This window comes from Schistocerca americana, chromosome 5, assembly GCF_021461395.2.
Source record: "Schistocerca americana isolate TAMUIC-IGC-003095 chromosome 5, iqSchAmer2.1, whole genome shotgun sequence".
NCBI lineage: Eukaryota > Metazoa > Arthropoda > Insecta > Orthoptera > Acrididae > Schistocerca > Schistocerca americana.
In genome coordinates, this window is record NC_060123.1 from 89754129 (window position 1) to 89778758 (window position 24630).

The window sequence follows — 24630 nt, forward strand, 5'->3', positions numbered from 1 at the left end:
CAGCAATCCTAAACCTGGATGACCAGAAGCAAGTTTCAGCCCTCCTCCTCCAGAATACGAGTCCAGTGCCATAATCGCTGCGCCACCTCTCTAGGTAGAAATTCGCTGATGATATGGCTACTCTCAGTGAAAGTAATAAAGAGCTGCAGGACCTGCACAATACAATGAATGGCTTAATGAGCTTAGAATATGGACTGAGCGTTAACCACATATAGGCGAAAGTAACGAGGATGAGCACAAGTCAGGCTAGCGATAGTTGGCGGGAAAAGTATCTCAGCCACCTGAAATTGAACTGGTGTTAGAGAAGGAGGGGGGGGGGGGGGTTATCACCACTAAGAAGAAATTCGAATGAAATTAAAATAGGCTGCCTGTCTTTTACATGCCATTTTGCAATACTGTCACAAACTCTTACAGATGCAGTTACTCAAACAAATCTCCTGAAAATAACAGCGCGTAGAAATGATAACAGAATTTCTATTCAAAAATCAGATTTCATGTAAAATATAAACAATGCATCAACATACGTAGTAATACAACAGGTAAAACAGACCGAGTTCTGAAAATTAACCGCGAGAAGTGGCCTCGCGGTTTGAGGCGTCATGTCACGGATTGCGCGGCCTCTCCCGCCGGAGGTTTGAGTCCTCCCTCGGGAATGGGTGTGTGTGTTGTTCTTAGCATAAGTTAGTTTAAGTAGTGTGTGAGTCTAGGGACCGATGACCTCTGCAGTTTGGTCCCTTAACAATTCACACACATTAACTTTTAGGAAATTTAAATATCTTGTCGAAACCATGCAGCATAGTGTATTAGAAGAATTAGCAAGAGATGTGGGTTTTTTTTAAAATGGAAAAAGGATACGGTCAGACATAAAAAAATCTAGACGACGAAATACATACTTTAGAAAAGAATTAAAATACTACAGCACAGTGGTAACACCAGATTGTTTACACGCATCTGAATACTTAACTATAAGCTATGAAATGGACAGAACACAGATAGTTGAATGAAAGACTATTAGAAGAGTAACTGGTGCAAGTAAACCGCAGATGGTTTGAAAATAAGAAATAACTAAGAGATCTACAAAAATACAGAGAAAATGAGATAGGTAATGGCAAATTGATGATTACTCTTCTTTGGTCACCTCTTAGCAACAAATGATAACGGGCGAACGAAACAAAATATTTCTATATTAGTGGAATAAGAAATATCGAATAGCATCGACTACAGATATAAGACAATAACTACAAATAAAGATAATTAGAGACTCGTAATTAACACAAGAAAGCCTTTCTAAGAATAAAATATCAAATTTACGAGGCTTTCACGGCAGAAAATATATGTAGCCTTTCACAACGCATAGAGATCAAAGCAAAAGCCTACACGGAGAGAAAATGAAGGAATATTGCAAAAAAAGGCGAAACAAAAAATCTGGTTATGCAATTTCAACGTTTTGTTGAGGTATGACTAGTAATCCTTTTATTTCATGTAGGGTGTGTTATAAATCTATCATAGTTGCAGTACCTATGTATATTTTGGCGACTAATTTCAAACCGGCTGGTTTAGTCTCAAGCCTGACATTTTGAGGCTGCACTGGAAGTGCCTCATCTTAATGACAACCATCTAAAAGTGCTGAATACGTGTATCACACATTGACGGCAGATAATGTCACAACATACATATGCTCACATTACAAGTCAGAATGAAACTATATGTTAAGTCCCATAGTGCTCAGAGCCATTTAGACCAATGAAACTATTTGATTCTGACTTGTATAGTGAGCATACGTTCAAAAATGTTCAAATGTGTGCGAATTCCTAAGGGACGAAACTGCTGAGGTCATCGGTCTCTAGACCGACACCCTACTTAAACTAACTTACGCTAGCAACAACATCCACACCCACGGCCGAGGGAGGATTCGAGCCTCCGGCGGGAGGGGCCCCGCAATGGCGCTTCAAACAACGCGGGAACTGTGCGCGGTGGAGCATCTGTCTTTGCCAAATTCAGATGGTTGTCATTAAGATCAGACAATTTCAGTGCAGCGTCAGTAGGTCAAGCTTGAGACTGAACCAGTAGGTCCGAAACTAGCCGCCGAAATAGAAGTACCGCAACTGTGACAGATTTGTAATAAACTCTTCATGAAAAGTACCGAATTTGTTAAGTGATCTTAGCAGGTCAGTATGCAGGCAAAATAAGGTTAAAATAGGTGGTGGTGGGGGGGGGGGGGGGGGGGGGGGGGGTAAGAACTATACGAAGAGTAAGGCCCCACTTTGGAAGCCAAATTAAGCATAATGGACTGGGCTTGGAGAATATAAGAACAAGGGAACAAACAAAGTGGACTTGCGTTCTTAAGAGAACTCTTCCTGAATGAAACGTAAACTTTAATTTGAAGAACCATTTTAGAGTCGTTTAGAGTACTCATGGCTGTGTGGAAGTAAATCATGATCTGTTCAAAAACTGGAAAAGAACAGACTGGAGCGTTTGAGATGTGGCGTTAAAGAAGGACGCTAATGGTGAAGTGTGCTGGTAATATAATAAATGAGGTGATTTTCCTCAGAAGTGGAAACGAAGAAATGTAAGGCGAACAATGATCAGAAGAAGGAACACGATGACAGAACATGTGGTAGGACAACAGCAGGTAATTTCCATGGCGGTAGACGGAGGTGTCGTGGAGTAACAGCTGATAGGGACGACAAAGATTGGAAGACATCGCACAAATAATTGAGGCCGTTGGTCTAAAGTGCTGCCACAAGACGGAGAAATTATTACTTTATGTTTCTTCAAACATCCAACATACCAAACTGAAATTTGGTGTCACTTACTTAAATAAAAGTACCGCATGTCTCTTCTATATCTACTACAAAGTGACTCTCCAGCAATTAAAAATACTTTCTAATAATTGTCGGCGCTTCTCAGTTTGTTATTACTTTCTTTCATCATTTAATTTGCAGCGGTTATAACGAATATTTTAAAGTGTTGACTATACCAATTTGTCAAATTTACATGCTTACACGAACTTTCCCGTATCTTTCTTTTTGCTAGGTTTCATCCCCTTTAGTGTGGGGTCCGTTATCTCGCAGATTTGGAAAACTTTATTTTATTATTTATCTTTGTAGCAGGTTTCCGTTCCCTGACTCTGAGGCGGAATTTGTGGACGAGCCCAGCGCGTGCCTAAACGAGTTTGGGAAACCGCCTAAAAACCACACTCAGATCGGCCGGTGTATCAGGCCATGGTCGTTAATATGACACGCACGTTCGATCCGTGTCAGGTTGACCTCCTTGTCTCGCACACTAGTGGGCTCTGCGCTACGCTTTACGAGTAGCTCACTATACGAATATTTTGAGTAAAGCGGTGTATTTCGCCATTGGTTTCTATATCCTCACAATAAGCAAGGTTCCATTTTAGTTTTAGAGAGTATATCATAAGAGCATAAACTGCATGTGGACCTCGTTAAAACTGCACCGAGTTGTGCGTATTGCAGATTCTCTGTCTCAGGGAAGGAGATGCGTGGACCAGAAGGCAATGGACACAGTGTTGTCACGTAGTTCATTTTATTTTATATAAATTACTTCCGGATGGTCAGCGTGCCACCTTATTAAGGAATTCTGTTAAACATCACAAAAACTGACTCTTCCCATGTCGTTGTTATAAAGGGTGTCCCAGAAGATATAGCCATATCCAGGCGTAAGACAGGAACGAAGATTCGAAGCAAAAAGGTCTGCGCAAAGATGGACTCTAAAATGTATACTTTAAGGGCTATAAGCACTTAATCTTCGATAGTATGAAACAAACCCTTCTACTCAAACCTTTTTGCTTTCAATGTTTCGAGAGCATGTACTATAGGCCAAAACAAGAAAACAAAATGACACGTGAACATGGGCTCTAAAGTCCATGACGTAAGAGCTGTGGGCACTTTGCTACTGTGAAACACATCTCTTCCACTTTAGCAGTGCCTATAGCTCATAAGGCATGTCCTTTAGAGGCCATGTTTACTGAACTTTTTTGCTTCGAATGATCGTTTCTGTCATATCCATGCATACTGAGCTTTCCTTCTGGGACACGCTGTGTATCACACCGATTACCTGCTGCCTAATTGTTGTTGGTAATGCCTAATTGCTGTTGGTAAACTCAGCAGAGATTTCCAAAGCAAGCATCTGAAAGCAAGCATGTGAGTACTGAAAGGGAATGGGAAGGAACGAAAGTGGAATAGTAGGCAAAGGAGTTGCTGGAAGCTCTTTTGTGGACACCATGAAATAAGAAAATTCGGAGGTGATACCTTAATGATAGATGGAGTGGTGTGATGAAGGAGTTATATGGATGTATACAGCAGAAGATCGTAATGTATAGAAAAATGTCAAGCAGGACTGACATCAGTGTCTGTCAAATGCTTACCTATGATGACGATAACGACGAGCCATGGGGCATTTAAGTAACTAAACCAAGGCGAAAGACAATTACCGTTAACTTCATCCTGCCTCACAGTAGCTTCAAGATCCACTTCTCTTGCTTTCTCCCAAATCTAAATATCCCGATTTCTTTCGCACTTCGTTTATATTTTCTCATGAGTACAACAGCATTCTGTATCATTTACTATCTTCTAAAGACACAAGTGCAATAGAGCTCACCTGTGTTATCAGAATTATTTTTTCCATTGAAAATCACGTTATGAAAATTTGTGTAGCATCTTCAGCTTTATTGTTTCCAAACAAAAGCGACTCAATGCCCATTAGATCTTAGACTTAAAGTAGTTTATACGCATGTTGGATGCGAATCTGTGAGAGTCAAAATTATATTACTTTGCACAGAAAAGCGCAAGTCTGATAGCGCTTCTCTTGCTTCGTACAGACAGGTTATCGTACTGAACGAAATAGTAGTAACGCAAACTGCACAAATATATATAAGCTCCTCTGCCTATGTAACCGCGAAAATTAGTGTCTGAGTTGTCCTCTGCTTTAAGAGGACTTAGTCGCAAACATAATAAAAAAATCGTTCTTTTTAGTCTTGTTCAGTGCACCAATTATTTAGCTACAAAAAGACGTTCGTTTCGCGCTTATTTGACGATTCGCTTCGAGATATTACTTTTTTCGTATGTGTGGTAACCAGTGCCACACCCATTTTTGCTCCGTCTTTCTGAGCGTTGGCTACAGTACAGCAAACATTTATGGTCCAGAGATATTCTTATTTGGAATGCAAGAGACGGTTGTTATTTTGATGCTTGGCTGCATGTTTGCATTATAGACTGTCGTTTGTCAACTTTTCATCTTTGTTGTTTTCTACGTTTTGACGATAGAAATGTAATGCTATTGTAAATAAGAAATTGTGTAACGCTTTAGAATAAGGAAGTTTGGATATAAGCCCTAGTTTCTTAGAAATAAATATGTAAGAGTAAACAACTAAACTGCTAGTTATGAACAGAGAGGTGACAACGGTTTTCCAAGTCTCACTCAAACAGGTGACAGCGAAATACATGGTGTGAATAGCGTTTCTGCTTCTGCTGACACAAATATTCTGATTTCCGTTAGGTCATTAAATAACCATATGGAAAAACACAGTTGTGAAAACTGTGGAGGAAACGTAACTTTGCACGAAGATGTGGAGGAAACCAAGGGGATTGTTTATAATTTAGTTTTAAAATGTTTGACATATAAATTTATTGCCAATACAGCGTCCTCTCACGTAACCAGAAGCAGACTGTATGAAAACAATGTAAGATTTGCGTAAGCACTTAGACCTGTTGGGAAAGGATGAAGTTCAGGTGCAGTTCTTTGTGCATTGATGAACATTCCCCCACCACCCAGAATGTTTGATGTTTGGAACAAGACCATTGGTGCAATTGTACATGATGTGAGTGAATCTACAACGTTGAAAGCAGCAAAAGAAGTACTTAACTTGAATGATGTGAAATCTGATCCAAGGCATACTGGTGCCGGTTTTGATGGCAGTCGGCAGAAACTTATACATCTACATCTACGTGGATACTCTGCAAATCACAATTAAGTGCCTGGCAGAGGGTTCACAGAACCACCTTCACAATTCTCTGTTATTCCGTGGGCGTAAATCCCTAAGTAGCATTGTGTCAGCCACTGCTTTTGATACCAGAAAGGTTATAGTTACTGAAATAATCTGTGACATCTGTAGGAAAAATCCCACTGCACAACAGGTGTGCAAAAAAGACTATGATGGTTCTAGTGGAGGCTGTGTTGCCAACATCTTCGAAAGGTCTATGCAGTCAAGACGTGTCCGTCGGCCGTGGTGGTCTCGCGGTTCTAGGCGCGTATTCCGGAACCGTGCGACTGCTACGGTCGCAGGTTCGAATCCTGCCTTGGGCATGGATGTGTGTGATGTCCTTAGGTTAGTTAGGTTTAAGTAGTTCTAAGTTCTAGGGGAATAATGACCACAGCAGTTGAGTCCCATAGTGCTCAGAGCCATTTTTTGAGCCAAGACGTGTCCTGTATACAGATTATCTGGGGGAGGGGACGTAAGGCTTAATCAGAAAATGGTAGTAAGTAAAACTTACGGGCCAACAGTGAAAATTAATAAACCTGAGTATAATGTGCATGTACAGAAAAGAATGGGATCACGACTTATGAAGCCAAGTGGTAAAGGTTCCCTGACAAGGGATTAAATAGACAGGATCCAGAACTATTATGGTATGAGAATTAGGAATAACTGCAACAATGTAAAAGCAATGAGAAAATCTATCTGGGCCATATTCTTTCACAAAATTCCTAAGGATGAGAAACCACAACAGGAATTTTGCCAACAGGGACCTGACAGCTGGTGCAAATTCAACAACCCTGCTACAGCCTCCAGTTATAATAACAAACATTCAATTCCGAAAATATCCAGCTTTCTGTGAAGCCCATTTTCAGAGACATTAGTTAACAAGATCTCTCAGAAAACTGTCTCCATGGTAACCCCAGAACCCGAGTGAAAGTTTGAATTCTGTCATTTGGACAAGGGTACCAAAAAGTGTTTTTGTTAGAAAAGAAACATTAAACTTTGGTGTTTATGATACAGTGATGTGCTTTGATGCTGTCGTGTCAAAGAAGGCTGATGTGTTAAGACTCTTGGGAACACAGGGCGGCATCAATACCGAAAAAGAACTAAAAAGCTTCGGCATGGGCCTTATCCGTTGCACTGAAACTTCTGCAAGAAATTGGTACCAAGGAGGCCAGTATAGACATACGACCAAAGAAAAGAAGAAAAGAAAGTAAAAAGGTGGAAGCTGAGTCACAGTGTAGTCCTCGAATGTTTCAGTAGTGTCTGTATATGGTAATGTACATTAGTTTCTTGCATTTAAAACTTTAATACAGTTTTTTAAAACTACATTTTTTGATCTCCTGGTACACTTTCCTCAAAACTAATATTGATTAAGACATCAGACTTTCAGAATCTCTTCTTAATAAAACTACTAATCAGATAAAACATGGGACCTGTAATGACAACAACAACAAATTTACAATCTCCAAGGTATGTATAGAAGTTATAATTTTTTCTCTTTTAGAACAAAAAATCATTGCACTTAAAGCGTATAAAGTACAGTAACAAATATTTATGTGATTTGCGGATGATGTTTCATCTGTACACTGTAACAGTTTCAGGTCTTTATCTCCACTAGTTTCTTCAGAAAGCGTACCTCAAGGATGCCCATTGTAGTACAGTTATTTTTTTTTCATTTTTTTTAAACATGTTCCTTTGTGACTATGTCCTCTTGAGCTCCGTATGCTGTAGATATTTCGAACAATGAACTTTGCCCCATAATTCAGAACAAACACTGGTGATACTCGTCTGCAAGAACAGATGCGCAACTGATTCACAAACATACTATCCTATATCTCTCGATCCATCTGTTGTTCAGTCTGAACTTAAAAGTAAAGAAGCAGCTAAAACAGTATGGCATGCTTCGCGAAAGACAGCACAATCTGAGAAACTTTAGTGACGCGATTTCTTCACGTGGCATTCTGAAAGCTATAAATCAAGGCAGATCTTGAATTCCTAAAAGGTTTTCACTGAGTACTACACTAACACTTACTAACGAGAGAACAGTCGTGAGGGGTAACGAATAAAATTTGAGACTGGGCTGAAGATATCTCGCAGCATGCTTTCTTGGAGAGAGATTCATGTATAAGTAACTTCAGATGTGACCAGAGATGTGTGCTGGACCCATGCTGTTCATGTTGTACATCAATGGCAATGTTAATAGTAGCCTCAGATTTCCTGCGGATGATTTAATTCTCTATAGTCAAGTAATGTCTGAAAATATTTGTAAAAATTTTCACTTATAAACTGGAAACATTTCGAAGTGATATCGTGATTGTTAACTAGCTTTGAATGTTCAAAAACGTGAAGCTGTGTACTTCAAAAAACCAAGCAACGCAATATGATATTGTGGTCCTTTTTACGAGAGGTCTTCGGTCCACCTATATTCACCCTGAAAGTGGAGCAACACAAATTATGTAATATAACTGACGTCGAGGTTATTAAAAACGTAGTTCTAAATGAGATACGAATTAGTGGAAGAATCGACAGAGATTTTATTGGAAGAAAACGTGAGTAGCCTATTACAGACCGGTTGTACAATGTCTAAGACACGCTTTGAAATGGTATACCGAATCTTAACAATTTGTCATGCTTTCCGCTGTTTCGTTGCGCAGTTCAAAATTTCTGTTAAGGCTTTAAGGAAATTTTGAATTGCTGTAGACGGTGAAGGTATTCCGTGCAAAAGTATATTTATTTAGAAGCTAGTAATACGGGAAGACTTGCAAAGGTGAGGCCAAGAAACGTGAACCGCTTACCTGTAGACCATGCTGGGATCTACAATCATGTTAAGGCAACTGCTTGCTGCTAAGGCAGGTGACAGATTCGACCGACTGTTGATTTTGTAATATCAGACAGTAATCTGCTTTCCATGAGGAGTTCTGCAAACTGAAATCTTTCACGTAGAGCGGTTAAATTTCGACAGATGCCCCTATCTCTCCTGTGTTTTTAAAACGAAAGCTTTTCCCATCGTTCGCTGATCCAGACAGCTGCCCACTAGCACACCCTGCGAGAATTTTATTAGCCTAAAAATAAACTTGAAAAGCTCCGGAACACACATGACTTTTATTTTAGAAGTTTCCTCTGATGTGGCCTTCCTTAGTTTAAAACTGTGTGAAAACGTTTGTAATCCTAAAGTTCACAGCTGCAACTTCTGAAGTGATGTTTTTAATGAAATTATTCTGTTAGCTTCAAGCAATCCAGTTAATGACGAGAGAGTACGAACATTTACTTTTTGACATGTCTCATTCTTTCATCTGCAGGACCACGTCATGAGTGCGAACTGGGATTCTTCATGTTCGAGTGCGTCAGCGACCAGATCACCGAGGTACGTATGATTCAGAGAAGTTGAAACGATAGTCTTATGTTGGACGAACTGGTTTTGGCCGATGCTCTAACTGTATCAAATTGATAAGCTTTCCTATATCGCTCTTGGTCGTAGAAAGAATATGGAATATACCCGTGTTGGTGACGTAACAGCAAATAGTTATGCCTTTCTCGTCAAATGATATATGGGTTGAGATGTGAAGCAGTTATGCATGAATGGCGTGGGATACGGGGACGGCAAAAATATAGTGTTTTACTGAAGTTGCTGTTAGACTAACCTCACTTCCTCGTTGAGAGGTAAACTATCTGATCAAAGGTACCCGGTATCACTATCTAATGTGGAGATGACCTCTACATGTTACGTGAGGCGAACAAACCAGTGTGAAAGGAGTAGTGTACCGAAGTTGCTATTAGATTAACCTTAGTTTCTCGTTGAGAGGTAAACTATATGGTCAAAGATATCCAGATCACTATCTAATGTGGAGTTGATCACAACACGTCACGTGAGGCGAACAAGCCAGTGTGAAAGGAGTACTGTACTGAAGTTACTATTAGGTTAACCTTAGATCCTCGTCGAGAGGTAACTATCTGATCATAGGTAACCAGAATTACTGTCTAATGTGGAGGTGACCACTACGTGTCACATGAGACGACAAAGTCAGTGTAAAAGTAGTACTGTACTGAAACTGAAAAAAGGTAGGAAATTAAGGAGACAGGATGTAGATGAGCCTAAGGAGATACAAACTGAGTTTCAGAGGCAACAGGAGGCAAAGTCAGATTGAAACAGAGGAAAGGAATACAAGACAAGACGAATGGGTAGCTTTGAGAGATGCAATAGGGAAAGCGACAGAGGATCATGAGGATAAAGAGAAAAGGCCTAGTAGAAATCCATGGTGAACTCGGGAGATATTGACTTCAACTGAAGAAAGGCGAAAATATATAAATACAGAAAATGAAGCAGGCGAAAAGGAATACATACCTAATTTGTTATTCGATCTGCCAACCTATTCTACAGCGCTCTGCTGTAGCGTCATATGTCAGCTCTTGACATACACCAAAAAAAAACTACCTACCACTTACATTTCTATTAGATATTAAGAGATTCCTCTTTTTCAGAAATGCTTTTCTTGCTATTTCCAGTTTCTAGTTTACGTCTTCCCTTCTTCGTCCATTATTAGTTATTTTGCTGCACAAATAATAAAAAACGCGTCTACTCCTTTTAGTGTCTCATTCTCCAATCTCATACTTTCTGCATAGTCTGATTATATTTAGCTAACTAAATCCCATTAACCGTTTCTTTATTTCTTTGATGTCAATCTTACAATGTTCTTTCAAGACAAAACCCGTTCCGTTCATCTGCTCTCCCACGTCCTTAGTTGCCTCTAACGGAATTACAGATTCATCTTCAAACTGCAATAATATTTTTCTCTTTTCCATGAACTTTAATTCAATTTTCAATGTCTACTTGGTTTCCTTCACAGATTCCTGTGTCATAGACTGAATAACTTGGTGGATCGGCTAAAAATCTCACTTTCTTCTCAATTGTGGCTTCTTTTTACGTTCTTTGAACTCTTATAAATGAAGTCTGGTTTCTGTACAAGATGTAAATAATCTTTCGATCACTGTATTACATTCCTGCTACCTCCTTAAATTTCAAGAGATTTATTCCTGTGCACACAACCAAAAGCTTTTCCTAGGTCTACAAATGCTATCTTTGTAGGTTTGCCTTTCCTTAACCCTATCTTATAGCATAAGCCATAAAGTCTACATTTCCATCAACGTGATTACTCTGCTAATCACAATTAAGTGCCTGACAGAGGGTTCAATGAACCACCTTCAAGCTATCTCTTACCGTTCCACTCTCTAACGGCGCGAGGGAAAAACGAGCACTTACATTCTTCAGTGCGATCCCTGATTTCCCTTATTTTATCGTGATGATCATTTCTCCCTACGCAGGTGGGTGCCAACAGAATGTTTTCGCAATCGGAGGAGAAAACTGGTGATTGAAATTTCATGAGAACATCCCGTCACAACGATAAACGCCTTGTTTTAATGATTGTCACTCCAATTCACGTATCATGTCTGCTGCACTATTTCCTCTATTTCACGATAATACAAAACGAGCTGCCCATTCTTTGAACTTTTTCAATATCATTCGTCAGTCCCAACTAATCGGATCCCACACTGCACCAATACTCCAGAACAGGAAGGACAAGCGTGGTGTAAGCAGTCTCTTTATTAGATCTGTTGCACCTTCAAAGTGTTCTGCCAATTAAACGCAGTCTTTGGTTTGCTCTACCCACATCATTATCTATGTGATCGTTACAATTTAGGTTTTTTGTAATTGTAATCCCTAAGTATTTAATTGAATTCACAGCCTTCAGATTTGTGTGACTTATCGCATAGTCGAAATTTAGCGGATTTCCTTTAGTACTCATGTGAATAACTTCACACTTTTCTTTACTCAGAGTCAATTACCATTTTTCGCAGCACACAGATATCTGTTTCAAATTATTTTGCAATTCGTTTTGATCATCTAATGACTTTGTTGTTGTTGTTGTCTTCAGTCCTGAGACTGGTTTGATGCAGCTCTCCATGCTACTCTTTCCTGTGCAAGCTTCTTCATCTCCCAGTACTTACTGCAACCTACATCCTTCTGAATCTACTTAGTGTATTCACCTCTTGGTCTCCCTCTACGGTTTTTACCCTCCACGCTGCCCTCCAATGCTAAATTTGTGATCCCCTCATTCCTCAGAACATGTCCTACCAACCGGTCCCTCCTTCCTGTCAAGTTGTGCCTCAAACTCCTCTTCTCCCCAATTATATTCAATACCTCTTCATTAGTTATGTGGTCTACCCATCTAATCTTCAGCATTCTTCTGTAGGACCACATTTCGAATGCTTCTATTCTCTTCTTGTCCGAACTATTTATCGTCCATGTTTCACTTCCATACATGGCTACACTCCATACAAATACTTTCAGAAACGACTTCCTTACACTTAAATCTATACTCGATGTTAACAAATTTCTCTTCTTCAGAAATGCTTTCCTTGAGATTGCCAGTCTACATTTTATATCCTCTCTACTTCGACCATCATCAGTTATTTTGCTCCCCAAATGGCAAAACTCCTTTACTACTTTAATTGTCTCATTTCCTAATTTTATTCCCTCAGCATCACCCGACTTAATTCGACTACATTCTATTATCCTCGTTTTGCTTTTGTTGATGTTCATCTTATATCCTCGTTTCAAGACACTGTCCATTCCGTTCAACTGCTCTTCCAAGTCCCTTGCTGTCCCTGACAGAATTACAATGTCATCGGTGAACCTCAACATTTTTATTTCTTCTCCATGGATTTTAATACCTACTCAGAATTTTTCTTTTGTTTCCTTTACTGCTTGCTCAATATACAGATTGAATAACATTGGGGACAGGCTACAACCCTGTCTCACTCCCTTACCAACCGCTGCTTCCCTTTCATGCCCCTCGACTCTTATATCTGCCATCTGGTTTCTGTACAAATTGTAAATAGCCTTTCGCCCCCTGTATTTTACCCCTGCCATTTTTAGAATTTGAAAGAGAGTATTCCAGTCAACATTGTCAAAAGCTTTCTCTAAGTCTACAAATGTTGGAAACGTAGGTTTGCCTTTCCTTAACCTATTTTCTAAGATAAGTTGTAGGGTCAGTATTGCCTCACGTGTTTCAATGTTTCTGCGGAATCCAAACTGATCTTCCCCGAGGTCGGCTTCTACCAGTTTTTCCATTCGTGTGTAAAGAATTCGCGTTAGTATTTTGCAGCTGCGACTTATTAAACTGATAGTTCGGTAATTTTCACATCTGTCAACACCTGCTTTCTTTGGGATTGGAATTATTAATTTCTTCTTGAAGTCTCTGGGTATTTAACCCGTCTCATACATCTTGCTCACCAGATGATAGAGTTTTGTCAGGACTGGCTCTCCCAAGGCCGTCAATAGTTCCAGTAGAATGTTGTCTACTCCCAGGGCCTTGTTTCGACTCAGGTCTTTCAGTGCACTGTCAAACTCTTTACGCAGTATCGTGTCTCCCATTTCATCTTCATCTACATCCTGTTCAATTTCAATAATTTAGTCCCCAAGTACATCGCCCTTGTATAGACCCTCTATATACTCCTTCCACCTTTCTGCTTTCCCTTCTTTGCTTAGAACTGGGTTTCCATCTGAGCTCTTGATATTCATGCAAGTGGTTCTCTTTCCTCCAAAGATCTCTTTAATTTTCCTGCAGGCCGAATCTCCCTTACCCCTACTGAGATAAGCCTCTACATCCTTACATTTGTCCTCTATCCATACCTGCTTAGCCATTTTGCACTTCCTGTCAATCTCATTTTTGAGACGTTTGTATTCCTTTTTGCCTGGTTCATTTACTGCGTTTCTATATTTTCTCTTTTCATCAATTAAATTCAGTACTTCTTCTGTTACCCAAGGATTTCTACTACCCCTCATCTTTTTACCTACTAGAACTTCTGCCATCTTTACTACTTCATACCTCAGAGCTACCTATTCTTCTTCTACTGTATTTCGTTCCCCCATTCCTGTCAATTGTTCCCTTATCCTCTCCCTGAAACCCTGTACAACCTCTGGTTTAGTCAGTTTATCCAGGTCCCATCTCCTTAAATTCCCACCTTTTTGCAGTTTCTTCTGTTTTAATCTACAGTTCATAACCAATAGATTGTGGTCAGAGTCCACATCTGCCCCTGGAAATGTCTTACAATTTAAAACCTGGTTCCTAAATCTCTGTCTTACCATAATATAATCTGTCTGATACCTTCTATTATCTCCAGGATTCTTCCATGTATACAACCTTCTTTTATGATTCTTGAACCAAGTGTTAGCTATTATTAAGTTATGCTCTGTGCAACATTCTACCAGACGGCTTCCTGTTTCATTTCTCTCCCCCAGTCCATATTCACCCACTATGTTTCCTTCTCTCCCTTTTCCTACTCTCGAATTCCAGTCACCCATGACTATTAAATTTTCGTCTCCCTTCACTACCTGAATAATTTCTTTTATCTCATCAATTTCTTCATCATCTGCAGAGCCAGTTGGCATATAAACTTGTACTACTGTAGTAGGCATGGGCTTCGTGTCTATCTTGGCCACAATAATGCGTTCACTATTCTATTTGTAGTAGCTTACCCGCACTCCTATTTTTTTTATAAATTATTAAACCTACTCCGGCATTACTCCTATTTCATTTTGTATTTATAAACCTGTATTCACCTGACCAAAAGTCTTGTTCCTCCTGCCACCGAACTTTACTAATTCCCACTATATCTAACTTTAACCTATCAATTTCCCTTTTCAAATTTTCTAACCTACCTGCCCTATTGAGGGATCTGACATTCCACGCTCCAATCCGTAGAACGCCAGTTTTCTTTCTACTGATAACGACGTCCTCTTGAGTAGTCCCCGCCCGGAGATCCGAATGGGGGACTATTTTACCTCCGGAATATTTTACCCAAGAGGACGCCATCATCATTTAACCATACAGTAAAGCTGCATGCCCTCGGTAAGAATTACGGCTGTAGTTTCCCCTTGCTTTCAGCCGTTCGCAGTACCAGCACAGCAAGGCCGTTTTGGTTCGTGTTACAAGGCCAGATCAGTCAATCATCCAGACTGTTGCCCCTGCAAACACTGAAAAGGCTGCTGCCCCTCTTCAGGAACTACACGTTTGTCTGGCCTCTCAAAGATACCCCTCCGTTGTGTTTGCACCTACGCTACGGCCATCTGTATCGATGAGGCAAGCAAGCCTCCCCACCAACGGCAAGGTCCATGGTTCATGGGGGTAGGACTTTACAAGGGGGTATGACTTTACAAGACGATAAATGATAGCATCATCTGCAAATAATCTAAGAGGGCTACTCAGATTGTCTCCCATGTCGTTAATATACACTCCTGGAAATTGAAATAGGAACACCGTGAATTCATTGTCCCAGGAAGGGGAAACTTTATTGACACATTCCTGGGGTCAGATACATCACATGATCACACTGACAGAACCACTGGCACATAGACACAGGTAACAGAGCATGCACAATGTCGGCACTAGTACAGTGTATATCCACCTTTCGCAGCAATGCAGGCTGCTATTCTCCCATGGAGACGATCGTAGAGATGCTGGATGTAGTCCTGTGGAACGGCTTGCCATGCCATTTCCACCTGGCGCCTCAGTTGGACCAGCGTTCGTGCTGGACGTGCAGACCGCGTGAGACGACGCTTCATCCAGTCCCAAACATGCTCAATGGGGGACAGATCCGGAGATCTTGCTGGCCAGGGTAGTTGACTTAAACCTTCTAGGGCACGTTGGGTGGCACGGGATACATGTGGACGTGCATTGTCCTGTTGGAACAGCAAGTTCCCTTGCCGGTCTAGGAATGGTAGAACGATGGGTTCGATGACGGTTTGGATGTACCGTGCACTATTCAGTGTCCCCTCGACGATCACCAGTGGTGTACGGCCAGTGTAGGAGATCGCTCCCCACACCATGATGCCGGGTGTTGGCCCTGTGTGCCTCGGTCGTATGCAGTCCTGATTGTGGCACTCACCTGCACGGCGCCAAACACGCATACGACCATCATTGGCACCAAGGCAGAAGCGACTCTCATCGCTGAAGACGACACGTCTCCATTCGTCCCTCCATTCACGCCTGTCGCGACACCACTGGAGGCGGGCTGCACGATGTTGGGGCGTGAGCGGAAGACGGCCTAACGGTGTGCGGGACCGTAGCCCAGCTTCATGGAGACGGTTGCGAATGGTCCTCGCCGATACCCCAGGAGCAACAGTGTCCCTAATTTGCTGGGAAGTGGCGGTGCGGTCCCCTACGGCTCTGCGTAGGATCCTACGGTCTTGGCGTGCATCCGTGCGTCGCTGCGGTCCGGTCCCAGGTCGACGGGCACGTGCACCTTCCGCCGACCACTGGCGACAACATCGATGTACTGTGGAGACCTCACGCCCCACGTGTTGAGCAATTCGGCGGTACGTCCACCCGGCCTCCCGCATGCCCACTATACACCCTCGCTCAAAGTCCGTCAACTGCACATACGGTTCACGTCCACGCTGTCGCGGCATGCTACCAGTGTTAAAGACTGCGATGGAGCTCCGTATGCCACGGCAAACTGGCTGACACTGACGGCGGCGGTGCACAAATGCTGCGCAGCTAACGCCATTCGACGGCCAAACCGCGGTTCCTGATGTGTCCGCTGTGCCGTGCGTGTGATCATTGCTTGTACAGCCCTCTCGCAGTGTCCGGAGCAAGTATGGTGGGTCTGACACACCGGTGTCAATGTGTTCTTTTTTCCATTTCCAGAAGTGTAGATCAGGAACAATAGAGGGCCTATAACACTTCCTTGGGGATCGTCGGATATTACATCTGTTTTAATCGATGACTTTCCGTTATCACTACGAACTCTGACCTTTCTGGCAGGAAATCACGAAACCAGTCACACAACTGAGGTGTTATTGCATGGGCAGACAGCTTGATTAGAAGACGCTTGTGAGGAACGGTGTCGAAAGCCTTCTGAAACTAAAAATATGGAGTCAATTTGACATCCCCTGTCAATAGCTCTCATTACTTCATGAGTATAGGGAGCTAGTTGTGTTGCGCAAGAACGATATTTTCTGAATCCGTGCTGACTATGTGAGAGTAAATCGTTTTCTTCGAGGTACTTCATGATGTTGGAATACAATATATGTTCCAAAAGCCTACTGCAAATCGAAGTTAGTGTTATGGGCCTGTAATTCAGCGGATTACTCCTATTTCCCTTTTTGGGTATTGGTGTGACTTGAGCAACTTTCCAGTCTTTAGGTACGGAACTTAACGTGAGTGAGTGGTTGTATATAATTGCTAATTATGGATCTATTGCATCTGCATAGCCTGACAGGAACCTGAATGGTATAATATGTGGACCGGAAGCCTTGCCTTTATTAAGTGATTTAAGCTGCTTTGCAACAGCAAGCATATCTACTTCTATGTTTCTCATCTTCTCAGTTTTTCTTGACTGGAATTCGGGATTATTTACTTCGTCTTTTTTGGTGAAGGTGTTTCGGAAAACCGTGTTTAATAACTCTGCTTTCGTGGCACTGTCATCAGTGACTTCAGCGTTGTTATCGCGCAGTGAAGGTATTGTTGCGTCTTGCCATTGGTGCGCTTTGGGTTTTCTGCTACATTCCGAGACAGAGTTTCGTTGTGGAATTTACTAAAAGCATCTCGCATTGAAGCACGCACTATATTTCGAACTTATGCAAAACATTGCCAATCTTCGGGATTTTGAGTTATTTTAAATTTGGCATGTTTTTTTCGTTGTTTCTGCAACAGCGATCTGACCCGTTTTGTGTACCATGGGGATCAGTACCATCACTTATTAATTTATGGGGTATATATCTCTCAATTGCCGTCGATAATATCTCTGTGAAATCATTTGACATCTTTTCTACGCTTACGTGATCAGATCGGAACGAGTCGAGATTGTCTCTTAAAAAGGCGTTAAGATCATTTTTCTCAGCTTTTTTAAAATAGATGTTATTTGCGCTTCTTTTTGATGGTTATGGGTGTTACGGTATTCAGCACAGCAGCAACTGCCTTGTGGTCGCTAATCCCTGTATTCGCCATGATACTCCGTATTTGTCCAGGATTATTTGTTGCTAAGAGGTCAAGTATGTTTTAGCTACCATTTACGTTTCGAGCGGCGTCATGAACTAATTGTTCAAAATAATTTTCTCAGAAAGCATTCAGTATAATTTTGGATGACGTTTAATGCTTGCCGCTGGCTTTAAATGTATAACTTTTCCAGCATGTCGTGGGTAGACTGAAGCCGCCAGCGACTATAATTGTATGAGTGGCGTACCTATTTGAAATGAGACTCAAGTTTTCGTGGAACTGATCGGCAACTACATCTTCTAAGTCGGGGCCGGTAGAACGATCCAATTAACAGTTTAGTCCGATTGCCAAGTACAAGCTCTACTCATACTAATTCGCAGGAACTATCTACTGCAATTTCACTACAAGGTAAACTACTTGTGACAGCAATAAATACTCCACCACCAACTGTATTTAATCTACCCTTTCTGAACACTGTTAGATCGTTTGAAAAAAATTCGCCTGACCTTATTTCCGGCTTAAGCCAGCTTTCTGTACCTACAACTATTTGAGCTTCAGTGCTTTCTATTAGGGCTTGGAGCTCTGGTTCTTTCCCAACACAGCCGCAACAATTTACAACTACAATACCGATCGTTTCTACAACTACCTCACTGTGTTTTACTGGCCCCCTTTTAGATGGACGTCCTTTATGTGGTTTCCTGAGACCCTCTAACCTACAAAACCACCCAGTACCCTCATACAGCCCCCGCTAGTCAATATTGCCTTGTATGTTTCTACATTTCTCCAGAACCCAAAGCGACCTTCTCCAACGTCAGCCATGTCTTATATATGTAATTTTTGTCGATAATTAGCTTCCTAGAATTCTTAACCTTATGGTTGGATAGTATTCACACCTGCCAGCAACTGCCTTGCTTGAAATTGAAGCTATTCATTCTTCCTGAAGTCTTATAGTAAATTGTCTGTCTCTTACGACCTACATACAAGGTGGAATTATTTTGTCATGGTTGGCTCTCACCCCTGTGGATCTCAATTATTCTGAGGGAATCGCGTCTATTCCAGGTCCGTTGCTCCCACTCAGGACTTTAAGTACTCCTTTAAATTATTCTCGCAGTATTATATGCCTCATCTCATCCTCACCTACTTCCTCTTCTCTTTCTACCACATTGTTCTGAGGCCTGTTGCCCTGTGTTGGCCCCCCCTTACATTCCTTCGACCTTTCTGCTTTCCCTTCTTTGATCAACACCATATTGTCATCTGATCTCTTGATACTCATACAGTTACTTCATTTTTCTCCAAAGACCTCTTCAATTTTCCACAGGTAGCATCCATTTTTCTCCTAGTTTTCATGCTTCTGCAACCTTGCATTTAACCTTTCGCTATTCCTGCTTAGCCGTTTGGCCCTTTCTGTCAACTTCATTTGACGTACGGCGTATGGAAAATGGCTGCACCGAGAAAAGATTAGGAATTTTTACGGGCGTTAATAAACGTTTGGTTGAGCGCCCCACAAACCAAACATTGCCATCATCGTCATCAGAAATCGGTGATGGGAATCCTGAGGCAGCAAAGTACTGTCAGTTTGGCAATAGAGAACAGCGTGAGGGCAAATACTGTAGGGCGAAACCAACGTTTGAATACAGTGAGCAGGTTTAAATGGATAAAGACTGAGGTAGTCATGCAGACATGAGGAGGCTTGCTTAGGATAGACTAGTATGGAAAGGTGCGTCCATCGTGCTGAAGTCCACAGAAACGAGATATCAGTTTGAGTCTACGTGAATAGTTTTACCATCTACAAAGATATATTTCGAATTACTAAAAATATATGTGCAGAAATAAATGTGGTGCTACAGAAGAATGCTGAAGATTAGATGGGTAGAACACATAACTAAAGAGGAGGTACTGAATAGAATTGGGAGAAGAGGAGTTTGTGGCACAACTTGACTGGAAGAAGGGGTCGGTTGGTAGGGCATGTTCTGAGGCATCAAGGGATCACCAATTTAATGTTGGAGGGCAGCGTGGAGGGTAAAAATCGTAGAGGGAGACCAAGAGATGAATACACTGAGCAGATTCAGAAGGATGTAGGTTGCAGTACGTACTGGGACTAGAAGCAGCTTGCACAGGTTAGAGTAGCATGGAGAGTTGCATCAAACCAGTCTCTGAAGACAACAACAACAACAATGTACAGAAATATAAGGGGTGTTCAAAAAGAAACGAGCAGGAGGCATAATTACAGAAACTAGAAGCTGAATGTTAGATTGACCCTGGCTGTTGAGACACTTGTCCCACTGGACACAAGGCGGTAAATGCCGGGGCTGCGTTGTTAACCAGTGCCACACGAACAACTGGACGTCGCCGTCCGAGGTGAGTCGTTTGCGGCTCAAAGCGTTTCTATGGGGACGAAAAATGGCTCAGTTATAGGGAGAGAGGTCCGGACTGTATGGAGGGTGGCAGAGAACCTCCCATTTGAATACCTGCAGGAGTGCCGCGACTTTGTTGGCCGTATGAGGCTTTGCATTGTCGTGAAGCAGAATGACCCCAGGGGTGAGATTGCCTAGTCGTCTTAATTTGATCGCTTGGCGAAGGGTGGTCAGTAAGCGAGCAACGCTGGGCATTCACTGTTGTTCCGTGCTGCAGGAATTGAATCAGAAGGGGGCCATCTTGGTCAAACGATCTGAGGGGCAAACGATTCACCTCGGACGACGACGTCCTGCTGAACGTGCGTAACTGGTTAACATCACAGCCCCGGGAATTTTATGAGACAGCCATTCACCGCCTTGTGTCACAGTGGGACAAGTGTCTCAACAACCAGGGTCAATCTAACATTCAGCTTCTAGTTTCTGTAATTATGCCTCCGTCTCATTTCTTTTTGAACGCCCATTATACAACTGCAGCGCCTTACTCAGTGCAGGTGAACACATAGTAAGCCGTGCGCAGAAAAAAGTTTATGGCAGGTTTAAGCGCTGTCGATGCGAATAGGATACTGTTAACTATTATCCGTGTTTAGGTCTACTGTAACAAATGCTTAGGAAACAGGACATTTTCTTCCTGAATTTAGAACACAGATTGACTTAACACTATGCCGTTCGACGAAACCACAATGGTGTCCTGCGCGAAATAGCGGTCAACGGCCGGCGACACCACAGTGGTGTCGTCTGCATGGTATCGCGCGGTTGCCGACGACACAGGAGTGGTGTCGTGGACATGGTAACGCGCAGTGACCGGCGACAGCACGTTAGTATCTTTTGCATTCTGTTGGTATTTTGTTTAGGTAACAGTAAGTTACACACGCCAACAAGTGTTTTGTTTTTATAAGTAATTGTACACTTTCATTATGGCGGACGAAATAAACAATAGGATTATTTACGATGGATGCGCGGAGGTCATGTCTGACGTTCCGTACGACAAGAAGACATTGGATATGAAAAAAATTAAAGTGAAACAGAATCGTAGGAAGATAGTGAAATACGTCCAAGAAGAATTCGGCGAACGCTACGATTGTCAACTGATTCTGCTGAATCAGACGAAGAAGACGGTGCACAGTGGTCAGACTTTGATTTACCGAGGACCACTAATAAATTTTAAGGATCCCCGGGTCCAAACATATTTCTCAAAGATACACAGAGCGTCGAGGATATCGTACAATTATATATGGGGAACGATCTATTTCAATATATTTGCAACGAAACCAAAAAGTACTACATTCAAAATTGCAATAGAAGGGAAGTGGATTAAAACTGCCAAATTTGTTAACGTTACGGGACGAGAACTGGAATTGTAAGGAAAGCAAGGATCAATGTTTATTAGTCTACGAATCCGTTGATAGACACACCGATATTTCGCAAAACGATGTCCCGCAGTCGATTCAGACAAATATTATCATTTTTACATTTTTCCAACAGCAACAATAAATTGGATAGTGCCGGCCGGCTTGTCAAAGTGTAATTCGTAACTGATAATTTTTCCAAAAAGTTTAAAGAAACATTTAATCTAAGTCAAAACATCTCATCTGATGAAGGAATAATACCGTGGAGTGGACGAATAAATTTTAAAGTTCACAATCTGTCGAAAATTGCGAAATACGGCACACTCATTCGGATTCTGTGTGATTCGAGTACGGGATGCATTTCCTCATTCAAGATATATTCCGGCGCTGGATAGCCTTTAGCGGAAACAATGACGGAAATATTGACACCTTCTTATTGTAACAGTGTAGCTTGCACAGAAGTTACTTGAAAAGAAAATTCGAGTTTGTGGAACGATATGGCAAAATAGCGGATTTCCGGAAAATTAAATGGCGCAAAAGTCAATGTGTTTGAAGCTTGTCATCAACGGAAAGGTGACAAGCAGCCGGCGACAAGCCAAATAACCCGAATTAGTGCTGCAGCCGCCAAGCGAATAAATTTGTACGAGACGTGCGGCCGGCAGAGTGTTAAGAATGCAAAAAGAGCGGAAGCAATGACTAGTTCATTGACAAGAGCGACCAAGAACCATAAATTTCTGACAGAGGATGTAGCTTTGATCAACAAGTTTGTCCCGAAGTAGACAGCGCGAGAATCAGCCTATAGCTAGTCTTGTCACATTTCCATTTTCCTTTTACACTCCTGGAAATTGAAATACGAACACCGTGAATTCATTGTCCCAGGAAGGGGAAACTTTATTGACACATTCCTGGGGTCAGATACATCACATGATCACACTGACAGAACCACAGGCACATAGACACAGGCAACAGAGCATGCACAATGTCGGCACTAGTACAGTGTATATCCACCTTTCGCAGCAATGCAGGCTGCTATTCTCCCATGGAGACGATCGTAGAGATGCTGGATGTAGTCCTGTGGAACGGCTTGCCATGCCATTTCCACCTGGCGCCTCAGTTGGACCAGCGTTCGTGCTGGACGTGCAGACCGCGTGAGACAACGCTTCATCCAGTCCCAAACATGCTCAATGGGGGACAGATCCGGAGATCTTGCTGGCCAGGGTAGTTGACTTACACCTTCTAGAGCACGTTGGGTGGCACGGGATACATGCGGACGTGCATTGTCCTGTTGGAACAGCAAGTTCCCTTGCCGGTCTAGGAATGGTAGAACGATGGGTTCGATGACGGTTTGGATGTACCGTGCACTATTCAGTGTCCCCTCGACGATCACCAGTGGTGTACGGCCAGTGTACGAGATCGCTCCCCACACCATGATGCCGGGTGTTGGCCCTGTGTGCCTCGGTCGTATGCAGTCCTGATTGTGGCGCTCATCTGCACGGCGCCAAACACGCATACGACCATCATTGGCACCAAGGCAGAAGCGACTCTCATCGCTGAAGACGACACGTCTCCATTCGTCCCTCCATTCACGCCTGTCGCGACACCACTGGAGGCGGGCTGCACGATGTTGGGGCGTGAGCGGAAGACGGCCTAACGGTGTGCGGGACAGTAGCCCAGCTTCATGGAGACGGTTGCGAATGGTCCTCGCCGATACCCCAGGAGCAACAGTGTCCCTAATTTGCTGGGAAGTGGCGGTGCGGTCCCCTACGGCACTGCGTAGGATCCTAAGGTCTTGGCGTGCATCCGTGCGTCGCTGCGGTCCGGTCCCAGGTCGACGGGCACGTGCACCTTCCGCCGACCACTGGCGACAACATCGATGTACTGTGGAGACCTCACGCCCCACGTGTTGAGCAATTCGGCGGTACGTCCACCCGGCCTCCCGCATGCCCACTATACGCCCTCGCTCAAAGTCCGTCAACTGCACATACGATTCACGTCCACGCTGTCGCGGCATGCTACCAGTGTTAAAGACTGCAATGGAGCTTCGTATGCCACGGCAAACTGGCTGACACTGACGGCGGCGGTGCGCAAATGCTGCGCAGCTAGCGCCATTCGACGGCCAACACCGCGGTTCCTGGTGTGTCCGCTGTGCCGTGCGTGTGATCATTGCTTGTACAGCCCTCTCGCAGTGTCCGGAGCAAGTATGGTGGGTCTGACACACCGGTGTCAATGTGTTCTTTTTTCCATTTCCAGGAGTGTATTTATGTCACTATTCGATGAATGGCCTTGACCCGCTACGTACAGTAGTAGTGCCCCAGGTAACCAACGCCCTGACGCGCGAGTTAACTGTTTCACCGACAACTGTGCTGAGGGCGTCCTCGGCAGCTGAGTGGCTAACCCGCCTGCTGTTTGTCGTGTTTCAGTACTGTCAGTGGCAGAAGGAGTGAGCGGGGAGCTGCTGCCGGGCGCCGCTTCTGCCGTCACCGGACCTCCACACCCGCTGCATGCGGTATTCACACAGACTCTTCACAAATCCTGCACCGCATTGCCACAGAGATGTATTTATTTTTGTTTCCACACATATATTTTGTACAAGTTCAAAAATACATATTCTCATAATACCAAGCGAGTGTTTTACATATTTTCTCATTACTTCCACAGTGTATAGTCTGTGACACTAAAGATATACCCTCTCCCACCTATAAGTATAAAATTTTTTGTGATTTCTCTAAGGTGAGTACTCGAATCAGTACAAATGTATAAGGGTGTGAGAGTGAACAGTATGGAATCTACCGCCTCAATGAAGGAGACTGGAGGTGGAGCATTTGTCACAAAGTGGCTTCAATCTATATTAATGTTTTGCGAGCACTGCAGCTAGG

The 24630-nt window shown here is 42.7% G+C and overlaps 1 protein-coding gene across 1 annotated transcript in view; it reads left to right on the plus strand.

Annotated features, from left to right (window-relative positions):
* LOC124616125 (general odorant-binding protein 70) overlaps positions 1 to 24291 on the plus strand; it is a 150226-nt gene extending 125935 nt beyond the window's left edge. The window contains exons 6-7 of the mRNA XM_047144392.1: positions 9298 to 9362; positions 24175 to 24291. Coding sequence (XP_047000348.1) covers positions 9298 to 9362; positions 24175 to 24198 — 89 coding nt within the window. The 3' untranslated portion in view covers positions 24199 to 24291. The remainder of the gene's footprint in view (positions 1 to 9297; positions 9363 to 24174) is intronic.
* The last annotated feature ends 339 nt before the right edge of the window (positions 24292 to 24630 follow it).